General features: G+C 43.0%; 1 protein-coding gene across 1 annotated transcript in view; it reads right to left on the bottom strand.

Moving 5' to 3' along the window:
* Window positions 1-2,906: 2,906 nt before the first annotated feature.
* Window positions 2,907-13,615, bottom strand: part of LOC145409822 (uncharacterized) — a 39,250-nt gene continuing 28,541 nt past the window's right edge. Inside the window, exons 12-17 of the mRNA XM_080280130.1 lie at window positions 12,745-12,979; window positions 10,516-10,682; window positions 9,805-9,922; window positions 6,725-6,925; window positions 3,978-4,747; window positions 2,907-3,086 (exon numbers count right to left, since the gene is read on the bottom strand). Coding sequence (XP_080136256.1) covers window positions 2,907-3,086; window positions 3,978-4,747; window positions 6,725-6,925; window positions 9,805-9,922; window positions 10,516-10,682; window positions 12,745-12,979 — 1,671 coding nt within the window. The remainder of the gene's footprint in view (window positions 3,087-3,977; window positions 4,748-6,724; window positions 6,926-9,804; window positions 9,923-10,515; window positions 10,683-12,744; window positions 12,980-13,615) is intronic.

The raw sequence follows: 13,615 nt of genomic DNA, 5'->3' as shown, positions 1-13,615 counted from the left end.
ATAAACACTTGCTCCTATAACCCACTCACCTGAGGGTACGATAACAACACTCTCAGCTTGCCGTGGCTCTCTCACCTCTCATCATTAGGCTCCATCACTCGGAGCTGACACCACGGTTATATTCAGCGGAGGGGGAGTTACAGGAGCCAGTGTGTTAATAATTATCCGAAAAAGTTGATAATTGTTTGACATATTGGAAGCCTTCAGGTGGTGGCACTGATATAAGAGGTGATTCCACTGCCCAGTTATACAAGCATCCCTCAACTCCCTCCTTATCCCACAAAAGGATGACAGACTGCAAGGGAACTAAGAGACGTATACCCAGACGGTGGATCCAGCCAGATATATCAGCGCCACCACACAAGGGCACCCATCTCCATCACTGTCTATCCTATTAACCGGGTTCCACAACACTGCAGCCTCAAACAAACACAATTCACTTAAGCTAATCCCTACTGCCTCCACACTTTACCCAAACCGACACACAAATATCCTAGTCTACATTATATTTTTCCTGTGGCCCCACGTTCATCTGAAAGTAAACTCAGTAGACCAGAGGCTAAAGTTGTCCTGCAGTTTACCAACCTTCTATCAGGGAAAATAGGAAAACCGTTAAGGGATATCTGTATAACCAGGCAACTGAGCTGCCTCGTTATATCAGTGCCATCACATGAAGGCATCTCTCTCCAGCTCCCTAAAGATTACCACATACAAAGCCTGCATTAATTAAACGCAATTTTCCTCTCCATTCTCCATTCCTGACAACTTTCTCTCTCACTAAATGCTGTAATCCTGTAAGGGTTGGCCACAAATAAACTGCCTCCACATTGCTGTCCTCTGTCATTCTCCTGCCCTCCCTCCAACTTACACCCCCTCCCCACATATATTTCTCCACTGCACTAATTGTACATACTTTTCCTCTCTGTCCTCCCTCCCTGACAACTTTATCGCTCTTTCAAGATGCTTTAATCCTGTAAGGGCTGACCACAAACACACTCCCTCAACACTGCTCTGACCTCTGCCATAATGCTGCCCTCCCTCCAACTCCCACCTCCTTCCCTCATATATTTCTCCACCCATACATCTCATCCTCGGTCTCTCTCTCTCCCTCAACCTCACTCACTCACTCTCTTCCAGTCAGCGTCATTTTCCAAACATGGCCAAATCATCTCACAGTATTTCTCTTAACACATTCAACCACATCCACATCAACACCACAATGCACCTTTACTCCCCCATTTGTCTGCCTGATTCTCCATGTAACTCCACATACACTCCACTCAAATTTTACACAAACCTCGAATTGGACATCAAACATTTCCCAGTTAATTCTTGCAAACTTAACTATATTCAATCCTGCAAGCACAGTGGACATCATTTTTCCTTCAGTTTATTCTCCCTACCTTAAAACAACTGTACATAAATCTCCCTTCCCACTGGACATTTTTCTCAGTTTATTCTTGTTATCTCAACATGACTTTAGGTAGGCCTCTCATAATGAAGTCTTGTGTTTATACTCCCTGCATCATCACCACCACCACCACCACCACCACCACCATCATCACCATTCCATACAATTGCATTACTTAATATCGTCATAGTTTATACCTGTTACCTGTACACAATTTTACTACCAGTCTTAAGAAACAAGGGGGGGAGGCAACAATTTTTTTCTTTCTTTTTTACATACAGCCAGTCAGTCCTGTTTTATCCCTTCATAAGGTGTACAAGCACATGGCTATGCCAGTGTAATCCTGTATATTTAGGAGTGCATACCACTCTTATTTTCCTTAACTGCATTATATGACTAACAAACCTGCAGTCACCTCTTAGGGACCAACCCTATGCAAGACTGAAGGGGCCTGAGGCAGGGTATATGAGCAGTTTATTTCCCTTGAGGGCAATACATGACTGAAAACCTATAGTCACCTCTACAAGGCAGTCAGTCACTCCAACTGCCTCTCTCTCACCACTGGACCTCCTGAGATAACCTCTCTGACCCAGCACAAGGACCCATGGCAGAGTGAGCCAAGAGTACATCAAATGCGACAAAGACAGCAACCAGCTGTGTCAACTGACCCATTTCTGTCCATCCACAGCACTGACAGCCACAAGTCTCTCCAGGTCCAACCCTACTGTTGTGCAAGATAAGCCACTGCTGAGGACCCTGCAGCAACCAGGGGACCTACAAGCATTAAAAATATATATTGAAAAAAGAAAAGTGAAATGAGTTAAAGTCTGAGGAAAATTAAAGGCAAGTAGGCTAAAGATCTGTGACTTTTAACTTGCCATATGGGCCTGTCAGCTTAGCAAGGATCTGCAGGTGACTTATCCCAAGAGGGCAGACCACCTTGGCCACAGAACATCTGGTAATTACAAACCTAATTTACTTCTCTTAATTAATAATTAAGCTCTCTCCCTGACCCACCACACCCCAGCGCAAACCAGCAGGAATAAGTGAGAAGGATCACAGCACAGTTGAGGCAAACTGATGGAAATTTCATGGGAAAGGAGGAAAGGAGAACAAAGGCTCTCATAGTAAAGCCAAAGACAAGAGACAGTGAGTGAGTGTGTGCATGACTGCATTTGTGTGTGTGTGTGTGTGTGTGTGTGTGTGTGTGTATCTTTCCTATATATGTATAACCATGAGACAACTGTACTATATGTGAATGACAGGGTGCACTTCTCAAATGCAGCCTGGTATCTACTATTAAGACATATTTTTCTGAACCCTACCCTTAGATGAGAAATACAGGTCTGGATGATGATAATGACGATGATGATGATGATGATGATGATGATGAAGATATTAACTCTTGCTACCTTCAGTCAACTCTAAAGGAACGTGCAGCTACATTTCAGTACTGGGCATCTCTCCCCTACATTGCCACTACCTTGAGTCAACTTTACGTGAAGGACAGGGCACGTTTCATGAGTGTGGCCTGGTATCGTGCCTGGGCCGGCGAGACCAGTGCTAGCAGCTGTTGAACCAAGTCGTGGATCTTGAGAGAAGGTCCAACTTTCATGCCTGTTAATCCCATCACTTCCTTCTGACTCAAACGAAGCAGCTTTGATCCATCTATGTTCTGTGTGGGAAAGAAGGGTTAGATTTAGTTTGGTTAGGCGAGGAATTATCTAACTTTCATGCCTGTTAATCCCATCACTTCCTTCTGACTCACACGAACCAGCTTTAATCCATCTATGTTCTGTGTGGGAAAGGAAGGTTAGATTAGGTTTAGTAGGATTAGGTTTGGAACTGTAGGTTAGGTTGGGTTACGTCTGAGTCAGGTAGAACAGTGTTGATTCATCCATGTTCCTTGTGGATCAGATATGCCAAACTTGCTTCAGGCTGGTTTAGGTTGATTTAGGTTATGCTATGCTGGGAGAGACAGGGGTAGGCTTGGTTGGATAAGGTTTAGTTAGGTTTACACTAAAACTGCCACCTCTCCACATTACATGCTAAGCTGCAACAAGACCGACACTAAATATAATGCTAGTTGTGAAAGTGTTATGGAATGACCGTCAAACCTTACTACTGCTTTGTTCTGCCATTGAGTCACACACGAGGCTAAAAATGGTAAAGTTCTGGGCCAGGTAAAGATGAAAGAACTACAGACTGTGGTGCATTATGATAAAATGTTACATATATAATGCACAGTTGTATTATTGTCTTATTCTGCCAGTTAGCTACAGACACTCAGCTGGAAAAGGACAAATATGTGTCAAGTTGAGGAAAAAGAACTACAGTAGAAAAAGAACTACGGTTGGTGATGGAAATAGCTGTGTTGCATGAACTTTGACGGTCACTCATGAAGTAAGAGTGAGCCTCCATGGTTACTAGTCAAACCAACCCACCAAACTGACTACACCTGGTCATCTCACGAGCTGGAAGGGGTTAGGGATGTTTGTCCGGTGGGAGCAAATGCATTATAGTTATATTATTGCCAGGCTACAGTAAATGCAAAATAGTTACTGACCTGCGCCACAAAGTTTTCACAGTACGCCCCACAGTCGTTAGTCTTAAGGAACTCTGCCACGTCCTCAGGTTTCCAAACTTTAGGCTGGACCTTTGAGCCGTCCTTCAGCGGGCCGTCGATTAGCCTTGGGATGTACGGACCGCCCACAGCTTTGGTGTCTGCGGTGGCGGTGTTTGTGGTTGAGGTGGAGGAGACTTGGGGGACGTGGGGTCGTACCGTAGCTGATGATGGGTCCTGCTGCTCCTGCTGATGGTTTCCCTGATTTCCGTTCCTTGTTGCAGCCACATCACATAAAGTCGTTGTGCCTGAAACTGAGACTGATGGGGTGCTCTCGGTACTTTTCCCAGACGATTCACTAGTTTTCAATGTTGATTCAGTATTTTTAACTGATGAAAGGGAACCCCCTGTACTTTTACTGGCCGTTGAAGAAGCTGACTGACTGACACTGGTAGGGCTACCAGTCTGTGAAGGATCTACACTTGATGATTTTTCTAAGCTTGATGACTTTGTTACAGACTCGACTCTCTCCCCAGTCCCACTCCTACTACTTGACTCCTGGGTGGACTCTGCTCCTTGTGAGTTGGTGGTGGTGGTTGTGGTGGTGGTGGTGGTTGTAGCTGAGTAGGCAAGGGAGAGTGGTGTGAGGGGTGGCAGGTGAAGCGGAGGGGAAGGCGTTTTGCTGGTAGGATCACATGACTGTTCCTCCACATCCCAAGGCTCACGGGAACTTTCATTGCCATCCAGGGAGGCAACACCTGATGACGTCTCATCTGTAACACAATAACAAAACATTCATTACAACAGGCCCTCCAGCCATCAACAGTTGCTGCTACTGTTGTTGTTGTGGTGCCTGATTCAATTAGATGTCATCCTGGCAGACTGCAAGGCAAAGTTGTTAGGACTCCATATTATAATTACAAATCATAATAGATAAATAGATAAATAGATAGATAGAGAGACAGATAGAAGCAGCAAGTCAGATGATGAGAAGGTATTGTGTCTGCGAGAATCGAGCAATGCTAAACATGCTTACACACTCTTAACTCAAGGAATGCTTTATAGGCACACGACAGCGCCTAGTGACCATACACACACATACACACATACTCACACACAGGTTTCTAGAACATTCCAACCACAGTGTAACACACGTGACACGACCCCTGCTACACCAGAATTGAGGAAGCAGAGCTCAGCAGGAGGCTAGCATTAGAACCGACAGGTAGTGGAGAGAGTGAACAAGAAGAGGGGTCCAACTAGACTTACTGAGTGTATTCAGTCTCTGTAATACATACACTGCTCAACTTCCGATTTTCTCTGAAGACAATAAATTAAGATCAACTCACTGTATTCATCTTTAATTCCTACTACAAGAATCAAGTGACAACTAAACAACAAAACTTCTCTACAAGTTATTACAAAGTCTTTCTTGACAAAACCCCTTCCCTGTAGTCCACCATCCTCCTTTCTGGTGATGGGGACTGAGTTGAGAGAGTGATGCCAACCAGTTATATCAGTGCCATCACCTGAAGGCATCCCTCTCCACCAACCACAACCACCAGTGCTGGAAATTTTATGGTTTGAGAAAATGATGCCAACCAGTTATGTCCTCTCCATCAACCATTACCACCATTACAGGAAAATTTAAACTACCTGCAAAGAACACATCAAAACCTTTTTCTTTCTTTTTCTTTTCTTTTTTGTTCAAACTTTACATACATGTATAAAAAAGACGCCACACTTCCTCTTCAGAAATCCCCCTCCTGAGGCTGGCCATGGTATAGGTGCTGTTTTTAATGGACCAGGTGTCAAAACTGCTGAGAATAAAGAATAAAAAATGTGTGAAAAGCTTTGTCAAATTTCCCTCCAACTGCCAACGCCCCGGTGGTATTCTCATCAATCAATTCCCTGTTGTAACTGGGAGTCTGAGCTGTGGGGAGGGCAGCGAAATGGCAGGGGGCAGGGTGACATGGATGTGATTTGTTTGTGGCCACCTCACATATGGCTATAGGTAGACAGACAGAACTTAAGATGTGGTTTTGCAGGAGGAACTAGACATAGGGTTTCTCGCCCTTATCAGGTCCTTTTTGCAGAAAATGACATAACCAATGATAATTTCTTTCTCTTGTAACTAAAATCTGCAGGTGATATGGACTGATACTACACTACCTTTGTCTTCCTTCTAAAACCAAGTCAGTCACAACTTGGGAATGACTGCAATTATGTCAGAATCCCATCCCCTCAAAACAATTCTTTGCCGATTTGAAAACTACTGTACGTCTGGCACACGTATTGATACCGATATTATCCCTGATTCAGTGTCTTTGAATTGTTGCCAATCAGAATATTTTCTGATCCTGACACCATCACCAGTGCCACCACTAACATCACTACTGCCACTGCCACCAACTATGACGATGGTGAGGAGGAGGAGGAGGAGGAAGACAAGAATGAGAAGAAAAAGGAGAGATTATGATGACAATTACAATTATCAAAATGATAAAAAAAATATAAGATCAATATGATGATGAATAAATTATTATTTTATTAACAACAAAACAGTGACCTATCATCCTCATCCACACCTCCTTTGCCACCCAAGGCTGAGGTGATGCAGGATCCACAGAGCCAGAAAGTACCAAAACTTGCCCAACTAAATGGTCCACACTGCCATTCATTCGCCATTTTGTCAACTTTCTATGTTCCAAAAACTGCGTGTGTCATCCAAGTCCATGTACTGCATTTACCTGAGAGTTCGTCATCTGAATTTGTGTAGAGAGTTGGCAGTGTTCGTGCACGTGTGGTTCGAAGGGGTAAGGTCTTGGTGGAGTGTTGATGGGCGGTGTGGGAGGGTACAGGGCCCCCCACCCCACTGCGAGGTGACCGGCGCGCATCTCTCTTCGCCTGACTCCGTCTCAAGCGTGATTCACATGTATTGTTTTCTTCTTCTAAACCACCATCTGAGAGAGAACAAACATACAGTGAACACACACACACACACACACACACACACACACACATATCAGACAGCCTCACATGTGATTCACACAATGCATTTTCTGTCTAAACCACCATCTACGGGAGTACATACATACATTTGCATTATACACACACACACACACACACACACACACACACAGACACACACACACACACACACACACACACAAATAAATAAGGCCAAGACAAATAAGACACTGAGTGATGGTTGTGCAGTTACCAGCTGTGTGCATTTGTGTATCCTTTCAGTTAAAAATTAAGCTGCCTCAGTGGCAATGTAGCCCACACCAAAACAACACAAGAACAGAGTACATAAGATCCAACAACTGGCTATCCAGATGTGGCATGCTGGAACATACACTCGAGCCTCTGCCGTAACTGAGATATATTGTATATTGCATCATTTACAGGCAATGTAACTTGGAGAGTGAATGCAACAATGGCACTGAGTGAACAGTTGTGCAGGTACAAGCTATGTGCATTCTGTGCATTTGTTCCTTTACAACAAAATGTATTTATGTGCTTTCAGACACAAACCAGGATAAATGAGCCTAACCTAGTGATAAACAACTGATTTCAAGGAGGAATGAATTAAAAAAAACTAACTGGATTACCTAGCCCATGTCTCACAGAAAATAATAATGCTTGGCAACAAGGGCCAGCATAAAAGAAGATAATGTACAATGACTAAAAATTACAAGAGGCAGAGATACAACCACACAAACTGGTGATCGGACACTGATGAAAGTGGCGGCTGTGAGGTGTCTGTATGCTCCAGCTGATGGACTCATGGCGGCTTTAATATTTTATACCACTGACAGCTCTGTAGCTAGGGTGAGAAATGGTTGGAAGAAGTTCAGGGAGCTGTTGCTTCTCCTAACATTGATAGGACTCTCCCTACGTGCTAAGGGGTCTTTGCATGCAGCATGTTAGGAGTGTAATGCTGTATGGTAGAGAGACCTGGGCAGTATTCACAGGCTCAGACGTACAGAAATGACAATGATGAGGTGGATGTGTAGTGCCTCCCTGCGTCCAAGGTCTGGGGGGGGCTGGGTTTACAATGGAAGAGTTGAGAGGTAGGATGGGACTGGAGTGTATTGGTGTTGTGATGAGGAGAGGTAGATTGAGATGGTTTGGGCATGTGGAGAGGATGGGGGATGATAATTGGGTGAGGAAGGTGAGAAGTGTTAATATTCGGGGTGGGGTTATGAGAGGTAGACCGAGAAAGACATGGGACGAAGTCATTAAGTGTGATCTCAGGGTTAAGGGACTGAACAGGGAGGCTGCAATGGATCGTGCAGCATGGACAGCCGCCATTAGGTGACCAAGGCCGACGCATGCAAGCATGTTGGAGCCTTTAAAAACGAAACGAAACGAAACGATACGAACTGACACAACATGACTTCTTCATTATGTTTTTAAGAATCCAATGGCAATGCAATTATTCATTTGAAAATACCAGTATACTGAAACAGAGGAAGTAGAAATGGTACGCTATAATTTTGTTCAGATCGTTTTTCTTAAATGTCAGGACCAACTTGCCTAGACCTGGGCCAGACATGGGGTAATCGTAATCTGTAATCGTAATCGATTGTAATCCATTACAGACTTTTGTGTAATCATAATCGATTACTTAGGCATTTTTTTCAAATTAATCACAATCGTAATCGATTACTCTCATATTGGAATCGTATTCATGGTTACTTTTACAATTACAAGGCCCCAGATAAGTTATTCTTCCACAAATCCTCGTCAAGAATAAAATACTGTAGTTCAGTGTCAAACAGTCAAATATACACCATAGAAGTCCATAAGTAATATGAAAACACAAGTGAATTGTAGGTTATCACTGAGAAGCTTCCATATAATATCCTACCTAAGCCAGAGTGATATCACCTGGGAAGATGTCAATTGGTAGAAAAGTTAATAGAATGAAAGGGTTAAGGACAAAGTGAAGAAAAGTCTTGGTGCTTGAATTATTAAAACACATTTGTATTGCAAATTGGCAAAAAAATAAAGGAACAACTTACTGGACATGGCACTATACAGTACCAGTATATTATTATCCGAGTAACAGTCACCACAGGTTCTGCAGAGCTTAACACTATGTTCTTCCTTATGCAGGCAATTCTTATTAAAATGATTTACATATAAGATCTATATACCTAGAAAATATCAGTTTTATATTACTGGACGATGTTTTTGTTTTTCAAAACTAACTTCAGCTATTTATTTAATCAATGTCAAGTATAAAAGAAACGTGCTCATAATTATATAGTGCATAACAGTACACATAATCATGACTGTAATCATGAGCACTTCTTATGTAATCGTAATCGATTACTCTTTTACTGTAATCATAATCATAATCATAATCTGAAGTTTGCAAAGTAATCGTAATCAATTACAATACCCCTGTAATCGCCCCATGCCTGCCCTGGGCACCTACACTCCTGATGGGGCAGCAAAGGATTGGATGATGGATGGATGGATGTTTTCTTGTTTGAAAAAAGGAGTTAGAATAGGAAATTAAACATAACTGTTTGTCTTGTCACCAACCACCCTCAGCACCAATGTACAATATTTCTCTACATTAGAGGTCCAGTTAAATTTGGGTGACTTAAATCTGGTGAGGTTTTAGCAGTACCAAATGCTGTCAAAATCTGGGAACTTACTATACAGCTAGATGGAGCTCATTACATAAAAGTGTGCTAAGAATATCCATACTTTCAACAAGGAAAAGTTGAATAGTTGAAATATTGGACAGGAGGCAATACAAGCCCAGTACTCAAGGCATGTAACATACAAACAGTGACTACACACTCACCAAGCTTGTGTGTTTCCTCATTTGCTTTGCCAATGGGCTGTGTGTCCAGGTACTCGGAGGTGAAGTGCTGACCCTTGTCCTTAGGTGGTCGTCCTCGAGGCTTCTTAACCTGGCTGGCCTGGAGGCAAATTCAAACAATTATTGCACTACTGCCACTACTACAATTACTACTACTACTACCAACACTACACTACTACTATTACTACCACTACTACAGTACTAGTACTACTGCTAAAAACAATAAATAATAATAGTGTAACAATAATAAAATAACACACTCATGATGAAGAAAACTCTCAATAATCTTTTAAATTGACCCTAAACTGCCATCTCCTCATCCTTGAGGAATCTTGCCCCGGCTGACTGGGACTAGTATGAAAAATTTATATTAAATACCTTATATGATATGTACAAATCCCCACAAATTTTTCTTTTAACCTGATTTAAAACATCCATCTCTCACCCATGGATCAGTTGTAATGTATCTCTAACTTGGCCTACACCTGCCACCTCTCCATGTTGAATGCTGAGTTGAAGTAACAGATTTAACACTAGACTATGAGGCTAGTCACAAAGAAATGCTATGCAGCGCATGCACGGACACAGAACTGTCTTTTTCTGCAATTGAGTTCTGTGAAATAACCTGCAAAAGGACAAAAATCAAAGCCATGTCAACTTAAGAACAGTGTAGTGCCTTTATCCGTGTGGTACCTGTGTGGCTGGTGTGGGTGTTGGCGTGGGCGGGGTAGGTGACTGGGCCGCCACCACAGTGCCACCCTTCACCAGCTTTCGGCTGCCAAGTGGTCGGCCTCGCAGACCAGTTTTACGATATTTACTTCTGCCCTTTACTTTCCTTTTTTGCACCAGAGGTGCAATAACTGAAACAAAACATCAACTATTAACACTCTCTGGCTCTATACAATGACTCACTCTCTGGCTCCTAGGACAATTATATAAATTCTACTGCATCACAAGCAGCATGGAAAGCCACCATTAGGTGACCAAGGCTGCTGCATGCAAGCATGTTGGAGCCTTTATAAACAATACAAAACCATTTTCAGTTTCCTTTTATCACCATCGATGTCTTGCTACCTCCTGGAACCCAAACAGGCAATGGCCATGACAGAATTGCCTCCACGCTACCTTATCCTCTGTATCTCTCTCTCTCTCTGTGCTGTTCTGTTTGCTTTCCATTTAGCATGGGTCAGACAGGTTCACCTGACATCATTCTTACACCTTGATCTATTCTATGCCACATCTCTACCAGTAACACACTATAGTACCTCTACATTACAGGTTCCCACACTTTCCCTGGTCACTCTCAACTCTTGCCCAAAAAGCATCAGTAGTTTCCCCTCCCCCCAACTCCCAGATGAGGGAATTTTCCCATTTTGGGAGTTATTTTTAAAAACTTCATTTTACAGTTATTCAACTTTATTTAACAGTAACTCTTAACGCATAACAGCATGAAATGTAGTGGTATTAAGGACAGCTTTACAAAGTTACAGGAATGTTTTAGATACTTTATACTTTTTATGAAGCATGATGATTTTCCGAGGACTAAAATTCTGACCATACTCTTAAAAAGCACAAATAAAAAGCCAAAAGGTTATCTGACCATAAAATAAATGTCATCAATAGCCCATCAGCAAGGCTACTTTGGTAATTTGGGCTGTACAGTACATCCCCCTAGTACACACCTATATGGGCGGCAGAGGACGTAGCGTACTAGGAATTCGCGTACTGTGAATACATAAACTTATGGGAAAAATTACATATGGGCAGCACCCCCCTTCATGGGCAACCCTTGAGACGCCTTTCAGACCTAAGTATTGTACTATACAGGGAAACTATAAAGTACACCAACAAGATTATGGCTTTACTACGTAAATCAACAAGGATATGGCTTAACCAACAAGAATATGGCTGCTCACCTTTACCCGTTATTGCTTTTAGGGGGGGCAATGTCGCGTACTCGGGATAACTCCAGATTTGGGCCACTCTTCGCTCTCTGTCTCGCTTACAAGGAGTTCAATTTGCGTACTAATAAAAAAATACATTAAAAAAAAAAAAAAAATGTCCTCGCGTACAAGGGGGATCGCATACTTAGAACTTGCGAACTATGGGGATGTACTGTATCTGTTTACCACCCCCCCTCATGGACAATCCAAATTCCCCCCATCCATTTGGGAACCCCACTCCAGACCTTGTACCTCTATGGCAGAACAGACGATTAAAATCTGTTTGTGTTCTTGTCAGGTAAAGAAGCTCCCTGACACCTCTTCCTTATTGCTTTGTTTTTGGACATGGCTGGCTAGTATCGTTTCATATGTCATTTATGCAGAGTGTGGCGACATGAGAAGAAGTTAAGGAACACAGACGAGGACAACAAGGTGTTATAAGCAATATAAATCACTTACGAAGAGGTGTCAGAGGTACTTCTTAACGGACGAGAATAGAGACCCTGGCCACGATGAAAACATTAACCACCTCTGGCTGACACAAAAAATCCGCAATAATAATCTGGATTCTCGATTAAATTACCTGAATATACAAGGACCTGGTCAAGTGTCTGCAGGCGGCTACAACACTACCAAACCTGTGACTCTGGGCCCTCCAGCCTCATCCCATCCAACAGAGCAGAATTCCCATGGCTGGTAAAAAATCCACTAGACTCTTTTCATTTTAACATGGCCTCAAACTGCCATCACCATCTTGAAAAGTTGCATTTTAACAGAATAACACTATGAATACAATACTAGTCATGAAGGAGTGCTATGGCGGGGATCTACACAATGAATACAGTGCTAGTCATGAAGGAGTGCTATGGCAAGGATCTAAAGCTACAGCCTTGTCTTCTGCCACTGAGGTACATGAAATAAGCTGTAGAACAAGGAAAATCTGAGCCAGGGTAAGGTGAATGAATTATACTTGACACACCCTGAGACTTCGGGCCCTCCAGCCTGTACCCCGACATGTCACACCATCCAACAGGGTAGATATCCGGCGACTGGTAATCAATCCATTGGTCAAAGTCGCTCTCCCAGCCGTCAAAATGCACCTTCAGCAATCGGCCTTTCACCTGCTTCACCGTTGCCACACACACCAGGCGTGGGTCCATAAGATCAGCAGATTCTAAGGCCATACCCTCCTCAAACCCATGACTTACCACCTCCTGCAATACATAAACAAAGCATCAGCATTAGCAGCAATCATCACCATTCATTCATTCATTCATTCCCTATCTCTTTCTGTGCCTACCCTATTGAAGAATGCACATGATTCTTGAAGCAGAACTACACACATGCACAGACAAGATCATACACTCTATCTCTAATTCACTCTCACACATCATCATCATCATCATCATCATATCCTGCATCTTGCCCTCTCCTGGGTACAATAAAAAACACCTCCAGGCTGCCTTATCCTCACACACATCACTCTCACTCTCTCAAACACTCCTCTTCCTTGTCTTTTACTAATATACTGTTCCACCCTCTTTTTCCATACCACATAAGGGCTGCCTCTACTTTCTCTCTACCTATCTATCTATAGCCAGGCACCATAATCCCTTAAGGGGTGGTCATTTGTCTCCAAATTAGTTGTTTTACAGGGAGGGGCACTAACCCTATGCCAACCCGCTTGCTGACACGTAGGGAACACGTAAGGGTTGGTTTTGTGGTTTACTGGCCTATATCTCCCTCACCCTACTACACACTGCACTCTGCCTCACCCTATTACACACTGCGATCTGCCTCACCCTATTACACAATGCGATGTGCCTAACCCTACTACACACTGCGATCTC

The sequence above is a fragment of the Coenobita brevimanus genome, chromosome 83, assembly GCF_032717465.1.
Source record: "Coenobita brevimanus isolate Jiangsu-jjx chromosome 83, ASM3271746v2, whole genome shotgun sequence".
Lineage (NCBI taxonomy): Eukaryota > Metazoa > Arthropoda > Malacostraca > Decapoda > Coenobitidae > Coenobita > Coenobita brevimanus.
The sequence above is the reverse complement of the archived record's forward strand: the minus strand, read 5'-3'. Positions and strand labels throughout refer to the sequence as shown.